Below are 24,231 nucleotides of genomic sequence, written 5' to 3' on the forward strand. Positions count from 1 at the left end.
TCCTTTCAATTTTATCAATTGTTGTTATATGAATTTTGAAGCTCTGTACCTAGGTTCATACACACTTAAGATTATTATGTCTTCTTGATGATATGATCCCTTTATCATTATGGAATATCCCTTGCAACATTTCATTTTCTGAAGTCCACTTTGTTATTAAGATAGCCACTCCAGCTTTCTTATTAGTGTTAGCATGGTATAATTTTTCTTATTCTTTTATGTTTAATCTATTTGTGTCTTTATAGCTAAAGTGCATCTCATATTAAAAGTGAGTTTCTTATAGCCAGCATATAGTTAGTTCTTGCTCTTTTCAATTTGATAATCTCAATTTTTAATTCCTGTATTTAAACCACTTACATTTAATGTAATTATTGATATGGTTGAATTAAAATCTACCATCTTTCTAGTTTCCTTCTTTTTGTTCCAACCGAGTTTAGTGCATTTGTCACCTCATTATCATCATGTTTTGGGATTAATTAAACATTTTAAATTTTATTTTATGTGAATTATTGGCTTCTTATTTATATCTTAATATTTTAATTTATATCTTAATATTTTAGGGATTGCCTTTGGTTGTAAATATATATTTTTTTATTTTTATTTATTTATTTATTTATGTCTTTTCTAGGGCGGCACCAGCAGAATATGGAGGTTCCCAGGCTAGGGTTCCAATCAGAGCTGTAGCCGCCAGCCTACACCAGAGCCACAGCAACATGGGATCCGAGCTAAGTCTGCGACCTATACCTCAGCTCACAGCAATGCTGGATCCTTAACCCACTGAGCAAGGCCAGGGATCGAACCTGCAACCTCATGGTTCCTAGTTGGATTTGTTAACCACTGAGCCACGATGGAAACTCCAAAATATATATTTTTAATTAATCACAGCATAATTTCAAATAATACTGTAGCCCTGTACCTATAAGAAACTAAACAATTGTATATTCCCAACTCCTCCTTCCCATCTTTTGTGCTAAGGCTATCATATATGCTACCTATACATATGCTATAAACTCACAGATAACTGCTACCATTTTTGTTCTAGAGAGTCACTTGCTTTTTAGAGTGATTAAAATTAAGGAAAAATATATTTTGTATGTATCTTCATTTTAGCCATTTCCAAAGATCATTATTTCTCTGGTTTCTCTGTGTGGGTCCATGTCTCTGATATTATACTCATTCTGTCTGGAAAAGTTGCTTTAACATTTCTAGAACAGGTTCTAGTGGTAATAAATTCTCTTAGTTTTTAATTTGTTTGAAATGTCTGTTTCTCCTTCATTTTTTGTTTCTTTTTAGGGCTGTACCTGCAGCATATGGAAATTCCTGAGCTAGGAATCAAATAGAAGCTGTAGCTGCAGCTGCTGGCCTACACCACAGCCACAATCATAGCAACATGGGATCCAAGCTGCATTTGTGACCTATACCACACCTTGCAGCAACACTGGATCCTTAACCCACTGAGCAAGGCCAGGAATTGAACCCACATCCTCATGGATACTAGTTGGGTTCACTATCTGCTGAGACACAATGGGAACTTCCATCCTTCATTTTAAAAGTTAACTTCACGTGGTATGGAATACTGAGCTGACAGTTTTATATTTGTGGCACTTTAAAGTTGTATCACTTTATTGTTTTCTGGTTTGCATAGTGTCTAATGAGAAGTCTGCTGTAATTCTTAATTTTGTTCCTTTGTATGTTAACAGGTCTATTTTATTTGAGCTGCCTTCAAGATTTACTCTTTATCTTTGAATCTCATCAATTTGCCTATGATATGTCTAACAGTGCAGGGTTTTCAGGAGACGTATTTATCCTGCTCGGGCTTCTTTGAGCCTCTATGATTGGTGATTTGATGTCTTTTATTATATTTGGAAAATTATTAACCAATCTCTTGAAATATTTCTATCTCATTCTCTTTTTTATCTAGGATTCCATTTACAAATATGTTATACCAGTTAATACTGTATTTGGATGCTCTGTTTTTGTTCTTTTCATTCTTTCCTCTTTACTTCTTGACACCTGCCACTTTAGTGTAACAACTTCATAAAGTATAGTTATATAATTATAAAATAATTTCTATTGTTCCATGTTCAAGTTCATGATCCTTTCTTTGGCAGTGTAGAGTCTACTGATAAGCACATCAAGAGCATTCTCTTTTCATGCTTTCATATCATGTTTCATATCATGTTTCATATCGTTTCATCATGTTTTCATATCTAGCATTTCCATTTGATATTTTCTTACATTCTATCTTTCAGGTAAAATGCCACATTTGCTCATGAATATTTTCACCTTTTCCACCACAGCTTTCAATCATAAAGTTACTTTAAATTCCTATATGATGGTTTTAATATCTGCCTCATATCTAACTCAGGTACTATTGAGTGCCCTGCCTCCTGACAATGAGGTTTTTTCCTTGATTAATTCTGTTTCTAATAATTTTGGGTTGATGTCAACATAATAACACTATTAATAAATATAACCATATGATTTATGATCTCTGCATTAAAATAAGAAGTGTCATGGCATAAAGAGGGGAATGAAGTAGGAAGAATTAAGTATCCAGGATAAAGAGCAAAATATGAAATAGTACAATATTGACTCAAAATGAACATTAAAATAATATAGTTAGGTCAAGAGTACCATCAAAAATAATAATAATTTTAAAGAGAGTTAATAAATCAAGACAGGAAATAAATGGAATACTCAAAAGTGATTAAACAAAAAGAAGGCTAAAGAGAAGACAGAGGAATAATAGAGAGACACATAGCAATATTATAGGCTTAAATCCATATTAATTATTATACTAAATGTTAATGAGCTAACCAGTCAAATTAAAGGCATACATTGTCATACACTTAAAGGATAAAAAGCAAGAATCAACTATATGTTATATACAAAGGGTATACTTCCAATATAAAGATAGAGATAGGTTGTAAATAAAAGGATGGGGAAAATATACATGCAAATATGAAAAACAAGAAAGTTGACATAGTTATATTAGACAGAACAGACTTCAAGACAAAGCATATTACTAAGATGAAGAAAAAGATTTTATAATGAGTAAATACTCCTGCATCAAGAAGACATGACAACTCTAATGTCCTTCTACCTAATAAGAGAGTTTCAAAATAAATGAAATAAGGAGTTCCCTGGTGAGCTAGTGGTTAAGGACTCGGCATTTTCACTGTTGTGGCTCAGGATTTTTCCCTGGGCCAAAAACTTTCATATGCCACAGGTGCAGCCAAAAAAACCCAACATGAAATTTAAAAAATGACAGAACTAAAGGGAGAGAGAGAGAAATCTATAAGTACAGTTGGAGATTTTTTAAGACATCCCTCTCAGTAAAAATAATGTTAGCAACAAACTTAACCGATTTAATCGGCATTTAGAAAACAATACACTCAAGAGCCAAAACTAATCTATGGTGCAAAAAATAAGAACAAATAGATGTCTTTGGGAGTATGGCATTGAGGAGTGACTGGGTAAGGACATGAGGAAACTCATTGTGGTGATGTTTAATGTTAATATCTTCAAGAAGATTAAATGAATGCATTTCTCAGACTCCAAGAATGCTCACATTAGACATGTGAATATCATTATACGTAAATGTTTCATCAAAAGCAAAAAATGTTTACACATATTGAATTCATGTAATAATATGTCTGCTGAAGTATTTAGAGGGTGGTATACTGTTCTTTGTGATTTATTTAGAAATGCATCAAAAATAGCATGTGTTAATGAATAGGGAGATAGATAAATGAATATACATGGACAAAGCAAGTATAATCTAGTTGGTGAATGTATCAATAGTAACTGTAAAATTATTTTGACTCCAGTGTATGAAAAGTTTAATGATAAAATTTTGAGAAAAAATAAGAGCATAATAAAACACTTTTCCAGAAAACAAAAATAGATTAGGATTTATTGTCATTAGAACTGAACCATAAGAAGTGTTGAAAGTAATTCTTTCCTTTAGGCTGAAGGAAAATGGCATCAGATGTAAATTCAGATCCACATGAAATAATGAAGAGCAATAAACAGAAATGATAAATAGGTGGGTAAATGCAAAACACTACATTCAGTTTTTAACTCACCTAAAGGTAATTCTGTCAACTATACTTAATTTAAAAATGTAATACAACTAAAAATAGATAAATAAATAAAATTAAATATTTAAAACCAAAATAATAATTATTTCTCCCAAAGTTTATAAAATATTTAGAAGTAAAACATATGAGATTAATAGAACAAAGACAAGAAGAGGGAAATAGAAGATATGATAATAACGTTCTTAGATTAAACTATGATAATTTAAAATGGATGTTATAAATCTTGGAGTAATTACTAAGAAGAAAACAAAGAGATATAGCTTACAAACTAACATTGGAACTAATATAGAATACTAACATTTAGTCAATTAAACTAAATGAAGGCAAAAAGAGAGAAAGAAATAGTAGAGCTATAAAAATAGTAAAATGACAGTTAAACACAACCACATTGATAAATACTTAAAAGCATATGATCTAAAAACTCCAGTTAAAACACAAGTATGTAAGACTGAATGAAAAATAGGACCCAATCATATACTCTCTTTAAGAAACAATGAAGTATATGTATATAAACATATACACACATACACACACACACACATGCATATGTACATATGGAAGTATGTATACATGTACACAATGTCTGTATATATATATATGTTAGGAATATAAGAATGGGAAATCTATAATATGCAGACATTCAGCACAAGTAAGCTGGAGTAGCTATATTAATGATAAAAAAGGAGAGATACACATATATTAAACATAAGAAAGCTAGGATATCTATATTAATTTTGACATTGTAGACTTTAAAGCAAAGACTATTACCAGTGATAAAAATAGATGTCATTAATAACAAATATGACCAGGGATAAAGCAAGATGTTTCCTAATGATAACTATACATCAAGAGGACATAATAATTTTAATGTGTATGTACCCATTAACAAAATTATCAAACATATGAAGCAAAGACTGGAAAAACTAAAAAGAATAAACAAATTCAAATGTAAATTGGAAATGTCAGTAATCTTCTCGGTGATTGATAACATGGTAAAAAATCAGTAAGATACAGAAGGTTTGAATACCACTGTTAAGCAACTTGACCTAGACAACATTTATAGAACACTCCACCCTACAACAACAGAATACATGTTATTTTCAAGTGCACATGGTACATTCACCAGGTCAGACATATGCTAGGCTCTGAAACAAATGAAACTGAAATTAAAAAATTGAAATCAGGGGCACACAGTTTTTGAAGGCAAGAGCCTGTTGTGTCCCCCTTAGCCTGGCAAATCAATAGAGCTATTCTTTTCTCCTTCACCTTCCCCCGCTATAAAAAACCAAAAACTGAAATCATATCGATGATAGCCTCTCACTCCCAATAGATTTAAGTTAGAAGTAAATAACAAAACAATCCAGACATTTCCAAAATATTTGGAAATTAAACATATATAAATAACCCTCAGGTCCCAGAAAATCACAAAAACTAGAAAATGTTTTGAACTCAGTGAAATGAAAAAGCACAATATAGCACAATTTATGAATGAGCTGAAGCAGTTGCCAAGAAGAAAATTTAGAACTTTAAAGCACTTAAAGTAAAAAAGAAGGAAGATCTTAAGTGAATGACTTAAGAAAGGGTCAGCAAATTGTGGCCCACTGGCTATTCCACTTGCAAATAAGGTTTTATTGAAACACAACACAGCAACACCTATTGTGTATTGCCTAGGCCTCCTTTTATACTATAATGGTGGAATTAAGTACTTGTAAAGACTGTATAGCCCATAAGACTAAAATATGTACAATCTGACCCTTTAAAGAAAAGTTTGTCACCTCTTGATCTAAGGTACAAACTTAAGAAGCTAGAATAAAAAAGAATAAATTCAAAGCAAGTAGAGGAAAGAAATAATGACAATAAGAACAGAAAACAAGTGAAGAAAGAAAACAGATACTGACTCACAGACTTTGAAAAACTTGTGGTTTTCAAAGGAGACAGTTCGGGGGTGGGGGGGTGGGGGGATGCACTGGGGTTGTGGGATGGAAATCCTATAAAATTGGATTGTGATGATCATTGTACAACTATAAATGTAATAAATTCATAGAGTAATAAAAATTATAATAAAAAGAAAAAATAAATAAATAAAAACAAGAGAATATCAATAAAACCAAAAGTTTTTATTTGAAAGCAATCAATAAAATTGATAAATCTCCAGCTAGACTGATCAAAGTAAAAAAAAAAATTCAAATTCTCAATGTCAAGAATATAAGGGAGACAGCACTACAAACACCATAGGTATTAAAAAGATAAGAAGGAAATATTCTGACAAACTTTATGATAATGACAATATGCAAAGAGAGAGTTCAGTAAAAGCAATTCTAGAAGGGCATCTTCATCTTGGTTTGTCACAATCCTTTTAAAGAGATCTAGCTGTTTTAACAAATCAACTTTCTTCTATATGCAAAAAATCAATGCCTTTTAATATAATACAACTAGTATAATATATCTAGAGAACAGCTGTAGGAAAGAGAGATTTTAAAAGGGATAGAGGTTCATTCAACTATGCATCTATTATTCTGTAAGGAATCTTCTGCTAATCATATAATTATTCTTTATTCAGTGTTTCAAATTTAGAGTGTATTGTCTATTTCCTGGAAACATACACTCTTGATTCTAAGTGGAATTTGAGTGAGAATGTCTCTCACTATGATTTTAGAGAGACAAAGGTTCACAGTGTAGATCTTTACTCTCAAAGAGCAGTAGTGGGAATGGAAAGGAAAAAAAAAAAAAAAAACATTTCTAGGAGATCAGGCCAGGGAAATGTCATCAGATAAAATTATATGATGTGATGAGTTAATATTCTTTAATACATTTTGGCTCTATTTTAAAACAATCTGGTTCCTTAAAACTGTGTTAATCTGGATTACCACCCTCTGAATTAACATCTCTAGGATAAGCATGCATTTATGGAAACAAAATATTTTGCATTAAAATGGTCATTGTCCAGATCCTGATGGATTGGATTTTTTCTAATCTTGTTTTTGAAGACAGAATATTAATTCAATCATGGCACCGAATGAAAAATTTATAAGGAACTTAACATACAGAGATGTGGCATCTATCTCTGTCATTTTACTTTAGCTTGAGACAAGGATGATAAAACATATTTGCAAAAAAATGTATGTGTTTTTCACTTTCAAAATTAGAGCATCCTAATCATTTTCTCCATGTGAAAAGTTTAATGAAAAAGTAGATTGATCTAATTTGGGATACTTAAGTCACTGGCAAATTTAAATTGTTTAAAAAAAATAATAAGCCTAGCTCTTGAGTCATACGAATGATTCACCCATGAATTCTTGAGGGGATTAATTTAAAACAGTTCCAAAGAAACAGTAGCTCCACATACCTACTCTAAAAAAAAAAAAAAAAAAAAAAGACGAAACAAAACAGGAGAGAACAACAAATTTACGCTAGAGGAGAAAAAGAGAAGCATCAGGACAGATCAGAACCTTGTTAGCCTGGTTGGCCAATCAGAGCAGATGAATTCAAGAGCCACATGATAAGGCAAGGTAGTGAAAAATAATGGAATGTTGGCTTCTATAGAAATAAAGTCTTCCTTGTCTCTTTCACACTCCTACTCACCTCCTCCCTTTTACTTTTTGCTGGATTCCTAAGTGAGAGGATAGTGATTTGTATTGTCAGATTCCAGGGAACCAAGAAGCCCACTTGCTTCAGGGATCCAGCTTTCAAAGAAAGGCTCAGGGCTCATGGTCATGGCCCTGTCTCCTACTTCTTTTCACAGCAAGTGTAGGAAGGGCAGGACCTGCTAGAGAACTAGCCATCTTTCTCCACAGACGCCACCTTTTCCTCACTTAGCAGTTCCCCCTTGAGATGATGGCCTGGAGCTCCTGTCAGAACTGCCATGAACTTGAACCATTGTGAGCTACCAGATAGGTCCCCACTCCATCCATCACTCTGGTTTCATTCAGGCACTGCAAGACCTTCTGTCAGGACTCAGAATTCTGATTTATCACAACCCCTCTTCTTTATCCTAGGCTATTCAATTGTTGAAAGGTTAGAAAAGGGGAGTATATTAGTGTTCTGCCATGCAATGCAGTTTGCTGCTAAGGTATCAGGTAACCGAAAAGTTACTTTGCCTTATTTTCCCTCCCTTTTCTAGATGCCCCCTTAGTAACCTCTCTTAGCCTGGAGAAGAGGCACAGCTGAACCAAGACAGTATTTAGGTATTCTTAGGTCCCTTTAGCAAAAGGGGGGGTTGTATATCATCTATGAATTTATCCCAGTATTATTCCAATTTCTTAAAGAATATAAACTTTGAGGTTTTTTTTACTATTAGCTGTGAAAAAATTTATTTTATTTTATTTTTATTTAATTTTTTAATTGTTATTTCCCCCAACACAATTTTTTCCCCACCGTACAGCTTGGGGACCCAGTTACACATACATGTATACATAATTTTTTCTCCCATTGTCATGCTCCATTGTAGGTACCTAGACATAGTTCTCAGTACTATACATTTTCCATTCACATGAAATATCTTTTTCCATCCCCTCATTTTCAATTTATGTGTGTCCTTTGCCCTAAGGTGAGTTTCTTGTGGGCATGAAAAATTTTAAACATGGAGTCCTAAGCAATGAAAAATCCAAAAAAAAAAAAAAGTTCACAGCTATTCACTGATATAAATGATGAAGAATGATAGATAGTACATACTTTGTACTTAGAATTTTTCTTTTGTTTCTGTGTAGCTGTGTTTTCTATTGATATTTGCAAATTAACCCTCATTTGATTATTTATTACAATAAACAATATGCATATAAACATATCTGTTTGAGCTTTTTAATGATCCATGCCTACAGCTATTCATGTATAGGACACTTTTCTTCTACAAATCTAAAAATGAAGCCAATGCTAATTATTTGGTGGTTGAGACTTAGCTAAAGCAGGAACTGAACAGCCTCTGGCTGATAGTTATATATCCTTGCCACTCTCCAGGAGGGCTCAAAATCACTGCCTTGGGAACATGATCTGGAATCTCAAAGTGTGTCAGATTATCAGCTCCTGTGTGCCTATATTCATTCTCCTCTCCTCTTAACCTTTTCTTATTCACAACAACAGATGCCAGTACTGGAAGTTCTCCTTGTGGCTCAGTGGTTAACGAATCCGACTAGAAGCCATGAGGTTGTGGGTCTGATCCCTGGCCTCACTCAGTGGGTTAGGGATCCGGTGTTGCCATGAGCTTCGGTGTAGGTCGCAGACTCGGCTCCGATCTCGCGTTGCTGTGGCTTGACATAGGCCAGCGGCTACAGCTCCAATTGAACCCCTAGCCTGGGAACTTCCATATGCCACAGATGTGGTCCTAGAAAAGACAAGAAGACAAAAAAAAAAAAAAAGAAAGCAAGATTGAGAGAGAGAGATGCAAGTACTACCAAGAAAAATTAAACAAACTGGATCTCAACTACTGCCTAAAAGTTTTTCCCGTAAAGAGAAACCCATGAATGTTTACTCAAAAGGAAAATACAGTCCGTTCTCTGTAACCAAAGCTTCTATATCTGCCGATACAACCAACCAACTCCAAAAAGTTCCAAAAAGCAAATGCTGAATTTGCAGCATGCTGGCAACTCTTTACATAGTTTTTTCCATAGTATTTACAACTATTTACATAGGATTTACATTGTATTAGGTATTATAAGTAATCTAGAGATGATTCAGAGGACATAGGGAGGTTATATGCAAATATTACACCACTTTACATAACGGATTTGAGCATCCTTGAATTTTGGTTTTTGGAGGGTCCTAGAACCAGTTCCCCTGTACTCTAAAAATGCATTTGAAAATAACATTCACATTCAAAAGGCCATAACTTTGGGTGAAACCAACAGCTTTCACATAACAATAAATCATTTGTTTATGCATAATAATAAATCACTGAGTCTAGAGAGTCTTTTTCACACATACTTTCCTATTTAGGTACTCAAACAAGGTTAGGAAAGGCTGGGTATCCTTCCCTGTTTACTCAGAAGCAGTGAAGACATCCAGTGCAAAGAGCTGGTAGCGACCCAATCAGAGATATGTATAGGGATGGCAGCAAAGCTAGAACATAAGTCTTGAGAGATGAGGACTAGAAAATATATGTATTTTCTAATGCAAGAGCTGGGAATACATATCAGCAGTTCATTCACCATAATTTTTGTTTAATGTTGGGTTGCCAGATAAAAGTACAGAATGCCCAGTTAAACTGGAGGTAAACAGCAATTAATTTTTAATATATGTATGTCCCATGTCATATCTGTAACATACTTACATTAAAAAATTGGTTGTTGTTTATTTAAAATTCAGTTCAACTGTGCTTTCTGTGATTCACTAAATCTGTGACTCTACTTTAATGTGTCGATTAAAATTATCTGTAATTTAACTTTGGCTCCTGATTTTTAATCTTCAGGCCAGACCTATCCCCTGAATTCCAATGCCTGTAAAACCAGTCTTGACCTCTCCACTCCAGGGCCTATAGATATTTAAAACTTGACATACCCCAAACTGAGCTCCAGCTATCCAAATGCCCCATCTCTCCCCAGACCTGTTCCTCCTGCAGTCTGCCTCATCCTACTTAATGGTCTATTCTTCTATTGCTTGAGTCAAAATGTGATGTCATCCTCTGTATCTCTCTTATTCTCACAACTCCAATCCTTTATTTTTGGATGATTGTAGAAAATTGGAGAAACTTTAATTTACGCTTCTGTAAGTTTGAGGTTAGAAAACGGGTTCAAAGCAGTATAGTCAATGAAGAAATTTGCCACCAAGGACTTCTGCACAGAGTTTCTCCCAAGCCAAAGAAGTCTCTTCCTTGGAACCCAGGAGCCTGTTGCCACATTTGTGTCAATCAACCCATAAAAGATTATGCTTAAAGGAGGGCAAAGGTGACATCTTTTGCATTATAAACCCAGTCAATCCAAGGCTTTCACTTTCACTTCCAGCACAGCTTTAAGATCTGTAATTATTTAAGATTATAGTAGGAATTGCTAACTGCTCTCAAGTGGGGGGAAAAAAAACCTGAAACCCCCAACCTACCCTACTTATTAAATCTTTTCACTTCTAAGGTAATAATACCTAGGCTTCTAGACTCTTAATAATTCCCTTTCCAACCAGAAGACAAAGAAGTTTCATGAAATTAGTAGAGAATGCTCCATGTGTTAAGCTTATAACATTCAAGTGACAGCTTCAGATTTGAGAACTCCAGGATATTTTCTGGCAATTCTTTGTTTAGTACACTAAATAAATGTTGTGAGTCATGTCAGGTCTTTCTTTCAAACATCAAGCAACCCAGAAACTAGGCAGTTAGAGCAACTCAGAGCAGCTTAATTTGTTTAGCTAGTCCAGACCAATAAATATTTTCTCTAAATTTCCACCAAAGCAGCGGTTACCCTCCAAGAGCCTCATCAAAGGGCAGTGATTTCTTTGCTGTCAATGCTTGATGTGCCTAAGGTGATAGAGATGCTGGGGGAGAACAGCCGAAGCAAAACAGTTTATTGGTTTATCAATGTCTTCAGATATTTAAGGTCTCAGGTCTGGTCCTTGGCAGAGCCAAATTGGAAAGTGGTGTTTTCTGTCACACAGTTTTGCTGTCATTGCATCAACAGCACTTCTCATATAACATGTCAACAATGGCATGCACAGCTTCATAAATGGTCAATATGACTAACAATGCAATTTGTAAAAGTGACTGGGTCAAAAATAATGTAAGGAACCACAGGAGAAAAACTATTTAAATGATGAAATAAACTACCTGAATACTATTAAATACTCAAAATCTGCATAAGAATTGAGAGTCAAAAATATAGATTGCAATAGATATTTCCTCTGTGGGATACAAAGATGAGTAAAGTTTCTAGAGGAGATTTTGAAAGTGTTTGCATTTGCCATAGAAAAGTTCATTGTAAAAGTTCTGACTTTGATAAGCACTTCTCTACTATATTGACACTCTATTATCCATATTGTGATAATGCCACTACCTCCATATCAGGCATTTTTCTTAACCTTCAAATTTTAAGAAAACAATCAAGTTTGAATGGATGATTTTTTTCTTTTTTGCACACTTCAATGTCAAAATTTCCATGCCTTTAAAGAACATCACAGGGCATGTTATCCTATGTTGCTGTACCCAGGGTCTCTGGAATTTTCTAGATTCTATGCTATAACAAAATGCATATTCTGAACTAGATAAAAATAATTGACTGTATTTTTGAAATGTCTGTAACAAAGTTATTAGCTCCCTAAAATAAAAAGTGTTGTACAAATAGCCTTTGGAGGCATTATTTCACAAGTTTCCAGTCAAAACTATGCTGTCCAGAAGACTTGTATATGTAGATATGACTAAATCATCAAGAGCATTTTGACCATCCCAAGTTAGTGGAGTTTTGACCCGTTTCTTATAAAGACTTTCTCATAGTCATTTTTCTTCCTATTGATGAATTTACTAACTCTGAATGCAAATATTCCTCTTTATCCTATCACCTTCCTAACAAATCTCTGTGTAACTGCTCTCCTAAAAGGCTGTGCCTTTTCAAAGATAATGGAAATGTTTTCGACCTTGTATTGTATCAGTTGATCGTTGATAATCAAATTTTCATTTGAATACTGTATTTGTGAGCCATCTGAAACACTGAAATCTGCACATGACAGCAATCATACTATTCAAAACATTCTCAACACATGTCACTATGAGGAAAACTACCCACCCTGGAGTATAGCTATTAATGTCAAACAGATTGTCATCTGAAAAAAACAAGAATGCATCAAAATCAGCTTTGGACAAAGTACAGCTCTATGAAGAAAACACCAGGTTTTTATGTGCAAATGTCTGATTAAAATGTTTAAAGAATGAGTTAGCAAGGAATCTGTTCCTGGTCTCTCTCCACAACCCGAATATTGTTATAATGAAAAGTTTTAGAGTTAAAGGATTTTTCATCATAGCACACTAAGATTTTACCAAAGATGTATTTGCCCCAGTTTCTAGTAAACATTATAAAGAAATGTTTAATTTCTAGCTCGGGCGGAGGGCTCTATTTAGCCTATCAAAGCACAGACCTGTTATAAACTCTGGGACGCTTGCCAGAAATCCCCCCCTCCCTCCCCCCCGCCGTAACTCTTAGTAAAGATCGTACCTCGAAAGCACTGTGCCTTGCAAACCACGCAGATTTTAGGCTCCCACTCCCGCCTACAGAGCTTGGCCCCAGCGGCTTTTGCAGTATCCCTCATCTCCTATAATTCAGACTGAATTGCCACCACTCTATCATTCCCACCACCGTGTCACCATCATTCTCAGCTCTCCAGAGCTCAGCATCGAGCGTCCCTCAGCCCCTGCAAAAGTGAACTCACGGTGCCACCCAACTCCCAGCCCTGCACACACCCACTAACACTCTCCTACTCCCTCTGCTGCAAACTGCCCCCCAATTTGTCACCCGCCTCATCCCTAATCCCTTGCCCACACGTCCTGCAGCTTTTTCTCTTCTTGTAGATTCATCCCAACACACCTGTCTACCCCTAAGGCTGCCAGACTTCAAGTGCCCACGCTGCGCCCTGTCCCGCGCCCCCTCAATCAACTGGCGCTTCCACTCCGCCCAGAGGAAGGTCAGTATGCTCATAGAGCCTTCTTCCCCTACCCGGTGCCCACCCACAGACCGCCTCTGACTCCCACCCTCCCGAGCGCCGGGCAAGAAGCGCCTGTCATACCTGCCGAGAGCGCGGTGGCCGTGGAGAGCAGCAGAAGAACCTGCCGGAGCGCGGAGCGGAGCGCTCGGGTCATGGCCATCAGGCGCCGCGCCCCGGCTGCGAGGCCCCAGAGCGGAGCGGGGCGGCCGGGGCAGCGCGGGCCGCTTTGAAGTTCCCGGGGCGCTGGAGCGAAGCACAGCCCAACACCTTTTTGAAGTGTGCGCTCCGCTCTAATCCGCGTGGGCGCCCTCCTCCCCTGACTCCCCCATCCCTACCCCTTGCGGCTGGCGTGCGCGGAGCTCCTGCCACTGGCCCCCACAGTCGGGCTGGCAGGGGGCGGTGGGGCGACAGAGCCCGCCCCTGCCGCGCCTCCGCCCCCTGGGCCCTCTGGCAGCTGCCCGGGGCCTGTCGCTGTCCCGCAGGCGGGCAAAGGCTGCCCGCTGGCAAGGCAGGGATATCTCCCAGAGGCGGGGCGGGGGGGTGAGGGGTAAGAAAGGAAGTGGGGTGGCGCGGAACCCGCAAGATTGTATACGCTGGGAGAAGAGGGAAAGCCCTGTAGAGACTTTAGCAAAACTTAAACCCGCAGCAATTGCTTCTGGTGGTCCGTTCGGTAATCTCCTACAGAAGATCCACACGTCCGGGTCTCTTGATACTCATTTGTCACCAATGTCCTAAATGTTTTCTAACTAGAATGAGCCCTGAGACACCCTGGGTATTCCTGCCGGACTCCTCACACCGCCACATCCTGGCTTTGCGAGCGTTTGTGGACGGGCGCCCTCTCTGTCCAGCCCTAGAAATAACCAGTTGTCCCACAGCCTCGGCTACTTACAGGTTTGGTTTAATGCACTTGGTCTCTAATATCGCGCCTTCAGGCTACCCTCCCTCTATGATTGGCTACAGAAGCTGTACTACCTGCGCCAGATGATGTGGTCGTCCTCAGTGTGTAAGCCAGGTTTGGAAATGGAGGACCGGTCCACGGAAAATATCTCAGCAACTACAATTTCAGCAATTGAAAAAATGAGGGGCGAGTTAGAATCATACATAAGGTTCAAGGGGAGGTAAAGAATGACTTAAATATTATATTAGAAACTTAAGTATTTTTAAATCCCAGGGGCATAATATCAAATGGTTGTCCCTCTCATGTGGATTGTGTTTGACAATATAAGGGCAGTGTTACCAATTAATAGAAATCAGCCTAAATTCAATACACGTCTGTACCCTGTACATTAGAGTGAAAGGGATTATTTTAAACTGAAGAGCACAAAAAACCAAGGATCCAGTACTGATGTTATTGCTGCTGTTAGGGTGCTCTTTGAAAAGTGGTTGTCATATAAATTAATTGCCTTATAGTAAGTGATATTACTTGCTTCTTCACCTAGTTTAGCTCTAAATGGTGCATGTTCTTTCTGAGGCTTATGAAAGACCTACGTGAAATGATGTATACGATTGACTTCATTGAAGAATCACAGTATTGGGGGTGTGATATTTGTCGAAATTTTCATGCATGATGGTGGCAGTCTGGAGGAGCTCACCTCTGCCATCACCACCTTGGCTGAAACAAAACATTCCTAAGCATAAAAAGACTTTGTTCTCATTTCATTCTGGATCCAAGCAAACAAACAAACCAAAAAAAAAAAAAAAATGGAGTTGTGGAACAAGACTGAGCCCTTCCAGACACCCACAAAACAGATGCTTTTAAAAAAAATGCAAGAAAATGCTAGAACGCATTATATTTTGGCTGACTTGACTTGCTCATTATTTGTCTAGATTAGGATCTACCATTGGATCATGAGATTTGGAGCCTAAGAAACAGGGCCTTCTTCCTCAAAAGTAAGTGAGACTTCATTCCTCCTTATTTCTTAGAACCATAACAGGATTAAAAGGGGTAGTAAACATGAATACACTATCAAACCACAAAGCATGACACTAATATCAGATAGTTACCTTCCATATATTTATTTTGTCTCTTGAATACAGTAAGCAATGTTCCCACCAGTTGGAAAGCTCTTACCTTCTAAGAAAGCAAGGTTATCATCCTTAGAGGTCTGTTATTGAAGGATTTCAATATTCTACACAAATTCCACACTTCCTCTTAGTCTAAAGGTGCACTGTCCACTATAGTATCTGCTAGCCACATATGAAAAGTGAGCACTTGAACTGCGCCTAGACCAAATTGGCATATGCTGTAAGTATAAAATGCATGCTGGATTTCAAAGACTTAATCCAAAGTAAGAATGTAAAAAACATAGTTAATAACTTTTTTTGTAGGGCTGCACCTGTGGCATACAGAAGTTCCCAGGCTAGGTGTTGAATCGAAGCTGCAGCTGCCGGCCTATGCCACAGCCATAGCAACGCCAGATCCAAGCCGCATCTTTGCCCTACACCACAGCTGAGGTCAATGTCAGATCCTTAATGCACTGAGCAAGGGCAGGTATCAAACCTGCATCCCCATGGATACTAGTCAGATTAGTTTCCAATGAGCCATGATGGGAACTCCAATAACTTTTGTATTGCTTACATGTTGAAATGATAATATTTTGGACATATTGGGTTAAATAAAATATATTACTAAAATTTATTTAAACTATTCCTTTTTTTTACTTTTTAATATAGCTATTAGAAAGTTTTAAATTAAACGTGTGGCTCACATTCTATCTGTCTTGGACAGTGCTGGTCTAATGAATCCTGCTCAGATGATAGAAGATCATTACCTTTGTCTGAAGCACAGTATAAAAAAGGTAGCAGTTGTTAAGTGCCTTACCAATCATTTACCGTAGGTGGCCAGCCTATGAAGGAAGCATGAACTTTTGAATTCTTGGTGCAAAATTCTGTGATACAACAAAAAAAATGTTAATATGTCAAAATCTAAATACTTAATTTGTAGGGTTTTTTTGTTTTTTGTTTTTTGTTTTTTTCTTTTTATGGCCGTACCTGCAGCATACGGAGGTTCCCAGGCTAGGGATCAAATCAGAGCTGCAGCTGCTGGCCTGCGTCACAGCCACAGCCACACAGGATCCAAGTCATGTCTGCGACCTACACCACAGCTCAAGGCAACACCGATGCTTAACCTACTGAGCGGCTCCAGGGATTGAACCCACATTCTCATGGGTGCTAGTTGGATTCATTACTGCTGAGCCACAACGGGAACTCCTGTAGGAATTTTTTAAACAATGCCTTCAAATACCATTTCCCTCTGTCCTAAGTGCATGTTCTTCTTCCAACATCAGAACTTTGGAAGCTTTTAAGTAAGGAGTTAGCCACTATCAATGTTTTGAATTCCAGTGACTGGTAAAGTACATTCTTAGGCAACAATAAATATTTCTGATATGCTTGGGTCCTTAATGCCATCTTTTGGGCAACCAAGAAAAAGAGCTTCATCCTTATAATATGCCCAATTTTTGCTTAATAGAGTATACTTCATTGCACACACACACATAAACATACCTGTTGAAATTAATCCAGTCTTAATCCAATATCTTTTTTAATGAACTCATTAAGAAAATACTCTTTCTGGAGCACATTGAATGACTCCTGTTATTTAATGTAAGCTGTGCAAATGTATTGTTCAAGATATGATATAATATAGTATATCTATCATATTTTTGTAACAGAAAAAAATTACATGTGAGGTTTTTTTAAATTTCACTGGGAAGAAGTTTTCATGCAAATATGTCTCTCAAGATTTAACCTTCCCCCTAACCCTTAATCATCTTTTTGTACATATTCATTACCATAGCAACATTACATCATGACTGCCGATTCTCATCGCCACAGGAAAACAAAAACAGCAAATAATTCAGGAGTTCATAACCCATCAGCACAACAGACTTTGGGTGAGTAAATCTTACATAACCAAGGGAAGCAGGTATAGGACTTTAAACTGTAAAGATTTGATACTTTTGCAGAATAACATTCCAAATTAATGACAAATAAATGTATAATAACTGAACTTTGAAAAAGATTATTGAGTGTGGTTGTTTAGGATTTTTTTGTCATACAGGTTTCTTTTATTATCATTCTTTCCAGAATCATGAATGCCACGCATCTTAATTTCTCATTTCATCTTGGAACATGAACTTATCATGGAACAAAGCATATGGTGAGGAGGCATATTACAATAATTTGCTATATAATATCAACATCTAATCTTTTCTCGTTTTACTGCATTTTTCCTTCTCTAAACTCATATTTTCTCTGAAGAAGTGCATGACACTCTCATCTACACTTATCCCTTAATCCCAGAAACCTTTTTTTTTTTTTTTTAATTTTTTTGCTTTTCAGGGCCACCTCCATGGCATATGGAGATTCCCAGGCTAGGGATTGAATCGGAGCTGTAGCTGCTAGCCTATGCCACAGCCGCAGCAACACCAAATCCAAGCTGCATCTGCAACCTATACCACAGCTCACAGCAACGCTGGATCCTTAACCCACTGATAAAACCTGCGTCCTCATGGATGCTAGTCAGATTCATTTCCACTGAGCCACATGAACTCCAATCCCAGAAATCTTTGCGTCGAAGAATCTTGGTTTCACTTCAATTCTTCTTCTCCTTCTGGTGTTAATTCCATTCCATGAAAACCATCATGTGCTTTAGGACCTCTGTTTGGATTCTACAATACATACCTTCAAAGTGTCTACTGCATAGGCATCTCAGGTCTCATAAAGAAGAAAAATAGTGACCTTCTCTGTGGACATGGATAGTGGGGGGATATCAAACAGTTTCTTAGCTCAACTGCCACTGCTAAAAGCTTAAAGTCTTCTTAAAGTATTAACACTTAAATATTCTCTAATAAATTCTCTGTTTTTAGCACTTTCCAAAATGGCTGCAGTTTCCTGAGTTTTTTTAAGTTTTATTGAAATATAGTTAATTTACATGGTTGTGATAATTTCTGCTGTACAACAAAGTGACCCAGTCATAAATATACACATATCCATTCTCTCTCAGATTCTTTTCCCACATAGATTATCACAGAATACTGGGTAGAGTTCTCTGTGCTGTACAGCAGGTCCCCGTGGGCCAATCATTCCACATACCTCAGTGTGCATAGGCCAAGCCCAAACCCCCAGTCAGTCCCTCCCATCTCCCCACCTGTCCCCTTTGATAACCATAAGTTTTGCAAAGTCTATGAGTCTGTTTCTGTTCGTCAAATAAGTTCATTTGTATCCTTTTTTTTTAAGAGTCCACATATGGGTGATATCATATGATGTTTGTCTTTCATTGACTTAGTATGATAGTTTCTAGGTCCATCCATGTTGCTGCAAATGGCATTGTTTCATTCTTTTTATGGATGAGTAATATTCCATTAAGTATATGTAACACATCTTCTTTATCCATTCTTCTGCTGATGAAAATTTAGGTTGTGTCCATGTTTTAGCTATCTTAAATAGTGCATCAATGAATATTGGGGTGCATGTACCTTATCGAGTTACGGTTTTCTCTGGATAGATGCCCAGGAGTGGGATTAATGGATCATATAGTAGTTCCATTTTTAGTTTTTTGAGGAACCTCCATACTGTTTTAAATAGTGGTTGCACCAATGTACATTTCTACCACCTGTGTAAGAGGGGTCCCTTTTCTCCACACTCTCTCCAGTGTAGACTTTTTCATGATGTCATTCTGGCTGGTATAAGGTGATACCTCATAGTAGTTTTGCTTTGCATTTCTCTGATAATTAGTGACATTGAGCATCTTTTCATGTGGTTTTTGGCCATCCATATGTTTTCTTTGCACTCCTTCACTGATTTTCATATGCTTTTAATACTATTAATATGCTTTTTCCAAAAATTCAAACTTTGTCTGTTTTCCTTTCCACTGACTAATGTCAGTGTGCTGATCTGATTAGCTGCATACAATACAGGTTCTATCTCTTAAAGACAGGTCATAGATTCAGTTCCAAGCCACCATTATTTGGATCATTTCCTTAGAATGGGCCTATAATTATACTCTCCAAGAGTTAGGTCACAAGGAAGTAAGAGAGTTAGATGACTCAGTACAAATTCATCCTTTCCTGGGTAAATCACTCAAAAAGAATAGTTATTTTTAACCCTAGACAAATACTTTGTTCCCCCACACATACCCTTAGCACTGTCCCTCTGTTTCATCTTTTACATCCAATTAATTAGCAGTTTCTATGGATCTAACTTTTATAAAATCTCTCAGAACGTTTCACTTCTTTCTACCTCACTGCCACCATCCTATTTCAGATCATCATTGTCTTTTACTTAAAATGTCAAAAATGCCTCCCTTCTCTGAGGTTTACTCCTCTCCAATCTAGTCTTGCAGAAGGATCTTTTTATAGCATAAATATGACCATATCACTGAATGCTACCAAAGACATATTGCTAGTTCAAACACTGGTGGTTCTGACATTGGCAACTGAAATCAGCTTAGTACTAATAAGTACTCAATAAATACTTACTGAATGAATAAGTAAATGACATTTAAATCCTTCAACCATATTGCCCCAAACCTGCTTTCCAGGTATATGTTCATCTTTCCCTCTGCTCCCCCACACATTGAAGCTCTATTTGTTGAACAAATGAGTTAGCACAACTATAGCAGTACTCTTATAACTAAAGGTTTGCCCCCTTTTGTATTCACATTGCCAAACCAGAGACCGTAGTTTGGGTAAGTACAGATAATGAAAGTGAGTGTCAAAACTGAGTGAGTAAACCTTAAAAGGGATCAAAGAATGTGTGGCAAGGAACTCTCTAGCTTGGGGGCTAAGTCATCCCAGTAAAAGACGTTTGAGCTCTATATCAGTCAAGGTTTTGGTTTGCAAAAAAAAGGAAACCTACCTTAACAAATTTAAGCAGGAATTACATTTATTAAGTAGCTCACATCTTCTCCAGGAAAAAAAAACAAAACAAAAACAAAAACATGAACTAGGCTTGGAAGTTATACAGGCAGGGTACAATATGCCAATCCTTCTACAGTACTGGCTTGGAGATGTTCTGCCCTGTCCCCCAGTGGGCACAGACAGTGCATCTGTCACCATCAACACCCTGTGCCTGGAGAGTGGGTGATTCTATTAAGATCTCTCCTACTGCTGCATCTGAACACTACTGCTACAGCTTTCTTCACCCTAACTGTAGCTTCAAGAAAGGATTGGGAACTGAGCATCAGGGGTATTTTAGACAGGGGTAGGGATATGTAAGGTAGGGAATTCCCTCCAAATAGAATGAATGTTCAAAAGTGATGGTGGTCCAAAAGGATGGCAAGCTAGAATCCAGAAGCCTGGGATTCTTATCTCATTTTTCCAAAATTTAGGCAAGTTACTTAATCTTTACAAATTTAGAGTCAAAAATTAAGCTTTTAAACCTCTTATAAGCCCTATTTAGCCACAACTTTTCTACATTTTATATTCTTCACCTATATAAAATGGGGAATGGGGAAACATGACTGCAAGATTTATTTTGTGAATGGAATACTCTTATATGATTCTGAAAATATGTGATAATTATGTTAATACTATTATTATCACAAATTGGGAATAATAATATTTTCCCATGCACAAAACCTTTGATAATGAGATAAAAAGTATATGAAAGCCTTTTTTAATTTTCAAAAAAGTTGGACAAATTCAAGGAATAGATTTTTAATCACTTTGTGGGAAAGAAAATAATACTTAAATATAATTAAAATTTACAAGGATTAAGTACTGTTTTTGATGAAATTCTTTGGAAAATGCTGGATGTTTTTTGCCTTTTCTGTTATGATAATAAATGAGGTTTATGTACAAATATCAGTTGCCATGAGTGACCTGTTTCCAAATGAAAGAGACCACATGATTATCTTTGTTCCTTTCTATTTGTCTGTTTATTTGTCTTGCAGGGCATTTCCTTCTCTGTATTTTTCAAAACAAAATGTTAAGATATAAAATGAACAAAATAGGAGTTCCCGTCGTGGCACAGTGGTTAACGAATCCGACTAGGAACCATGAGGTTGTGGGTTCAGTCCCTGCCCTTGCTCAGTGGGTTAACGATCCGGCGTTGCCCTGAGCTGTGGTATAGGATCCCGAGTTGCTGTGGCTCTGGCGTAAGCCGGTGGAAATGGCTCCGATTCGACCCCTAGCCTGGGAACCTCCATATGCCGCAGGAGTGGCCCAAGAAATAGCAAAAAGACAAATAAAATAAAATAAAATAAAATAAAATAAAATAAAATAAAATAAAATAAAATAAAATAAACAAAATAAAAAGGATTGCAAATGTCAAAAGCCCTAAAAATATTTATCAAGAGTACTTACTTTCTATCTCCTAAGAGTAAGACTCTTGACTGTAAACTCAGAAGTTAGGGATTCTTCTGCAACCTAACAGAACAAGAAACCAAAAAGAACAATGAGGGAGTTCCCATCATGGCTCAACGGGTTAGGAACCCAACTAATTTTCCATGAGGATGCAGGTTTGAGCCCTGTCCTCACTCAGTGGGTTAAGGATCTGGTATTGCTGTGATCTGTGGTATAGGTCGAAGACATGGCTTGGATCCCACATTGCTGTGGCTGTGGTGTAGGCCATCAGCTGCAGCTCCAATTCAACACCTGACCTGGGAACTTCCATGTGCTGAAGATGTGGCCCCAAAAGGGGAAAAAAAAATTAGCAGTGATAGAAAACTCCAGAGGAGCAGAGTTGAGAGTGACATGAAGAATGCTGAGAGAGCTCAAAAAAAATCCAAACTCAATTACTTCCGATTGGTTATCTCTGTGACCCAACAGCTTTTACTATCCTGCTGCCAGGTAGGGTACTTGTCCTGTGAGAAGAGCCCCAACATGTGTCTTGGTCTCAGAAGTTCATAATAAGTCATTATCAGCCACTCATTTCCTTTGAGGTGACTCCCACATTAGGATTATCAGCTCTAGAGCAAACCATGATGCCGTGGAAGATGGAGTACATTATTTTATGGTGCTCCCCCTTCTCCTTATCTGCTGTTTGGAGATGTGAAAATACATGATACTTCTATTTATGAATTCTCTGGGAATCAGATTCTTCTTAAGAAACTCTGCTGGTTTGGGGAAAATGCCACTCAATACTTGGATAAGCTTATGAAAACCAAGTTGGCTCGTAGCTTATCCCTTTGCACTCTGGGCAAACAGACTCACATCCGGTTGAAAGTGTATAGGTCTCACTCCAAATAAAAGAGGCAAAGTAAGCCCAACTTGATATTTCTAGCCTCTCTTATTTCTCATACTGTTTCCCCCTCTGTCCTTCACAAAGGCCTACTAATCTCCCACTCATTCCTCCCTTTCAAATAAGAAGGGTTTTGAAATCATATGGTTATTGGTTGATACATTATATTTCAGAATGAGCACAAATCTATCCAGCTACTGCTATAGCTGGGTGTTTGTGTTTTGTGCCTTTAAAATTTTGTTTTTTGTTTTGTTTTGTTTGAAGAAAAAAAAAATTCTTATAGGACTTCAGAAAACAAGGAAATTTGAGGGCTATGGGAAAATTTGCTAGAAAGAAAACTATAAAGATATTCCTCTAAAGTGACCAGAATCATGCTCAATAAGTCAAATCTAATATCTTCTGAGGCTTCAATGGAGAGAATATTGTCATGAGGGAAAGAGGTGGATAGATAAACAATTCAATAATCAACTCTGCTACCACCGCATGGGCCCAGAGATTGGGGACATAAGGGACATAAATAGAAGAAAATGTTCACCTGTAATACTCCAGCTTAAATGTGGAACATAGCTCCTCTAAATTCCTAGTACTAGAGTTGACACAGGGCTGGAGGAGTTCAACAAACTCCACTTAAAGCTCAGATATAATAAAAAGAGAAACAAAACCAGATGGAAACCTACAACCAAGCAACATAGTTCCCAAAATATGGTTTGTTCATGTTTTATCTTGATGTCAGCTAGAAAGGCTCTTCCCCCCAGCTCCAGGCTCATGTCCCCACAGCCTGTTGGCCAGAGGCCATCTTTAATCAGAGGTAGCTGACCTGAGAGAACAATAGACCTTCCCTCTTGTCTTTCTAAAGCCCCTGTTCTAAATGGTCATACTTTTCCTAGAATTCTCCTCTCCACCTCATCATTTACTCCAGGAATATCCAACTCTAAAGTGAGACCCCACCTCCCACCCACACAGGTGTGGCCTTACCATTCACGGGAGAACCGTATCAGAATCCAAAGCATCAAAAGAGGCACACAGTTAGGTGTATACATATGCACACACAGGTAGCAAGGAACCCAATTCACTGCAGCACCAGATGATTCTCTTTGTGGATTACTGACAGTATACAATCAATAGGAGTTTCACTGCAGAGAGTGGCCTGTCCTATCACCCTGCTGCTGCTATCTCTTAAGAGGCTAAGCCCAGAATACAAGAACAGAGTCAGGTTGGATGTGGATGGATACTGAATTTGAAATTTGATGAAACATGTATTAGAGCTGGGGAAGTGGACAACCTGCTGTCATCTGCTTCTTCAAGGTCCTGAAAGACACAGTAGCAAATTCTTTTG

The 24,231-nt window shown here is 37.3% G+C and overlaps 1 protein-coding gene and 1 long non-coding RNA gene across 4 annotated transcripts in view; one reads left to right on the forward strand and one right to left on the reverse strand.

Moving 5' to 3' along the window:
• Positions 1-14,118, reverse strand: part of ACVR1C (activin A receptor type 1C) — a 76,698-nt gene extending 62,580 nt beyond the window's left edge. Inside the window, exon 1 of one of the 3 annotated variants that reach the window (XM_003133418.5) lies at positions 13,794-14,118. In XM_003133418.5, coding sequence (XP_003133466.3) covers positions 13,794-13,872 — 79 coding nt within the window. In that variant the 5' untranslated portion in view covers positions 13,873-14,118. Of the gene's footprint in view, positions 1-13,225; positions 13,473-13,793 lie in introns of those variants that run through there. The other 2 variants (XM_013984145.2, XM_013984144.2) reach the window with 2 other exon arrangements.
• Positions 13,575-18,072, forward strand: LOC106506249. Its single transcript, XR_001301435.2, has 5 exons — positions 13,575-13,691; positions 14,463-14,603; positions 15,540-15,602; positions 17,509-17,605; positions 17,799-18,072. It is a non-coding gene; the product is annotated as an uncharacterized LOC106506249 (long non-coding RNA).

This window comes from Sus scrofa, chromosome 15 (genome assembly GCF_000003025.6).
Source record: "Sus scrofa isolate TJ Tabasco breed Duroc chromosome 15, Sscrofa11.1, whole genome shotgun sequence".
Classification (NCBI taxonomy): domain Eukaryota; kingdom Metazoa; phylum Chordata; class Mammalia; order Artiodactyla; family Suidae; genus Sus; species Sus scrofa.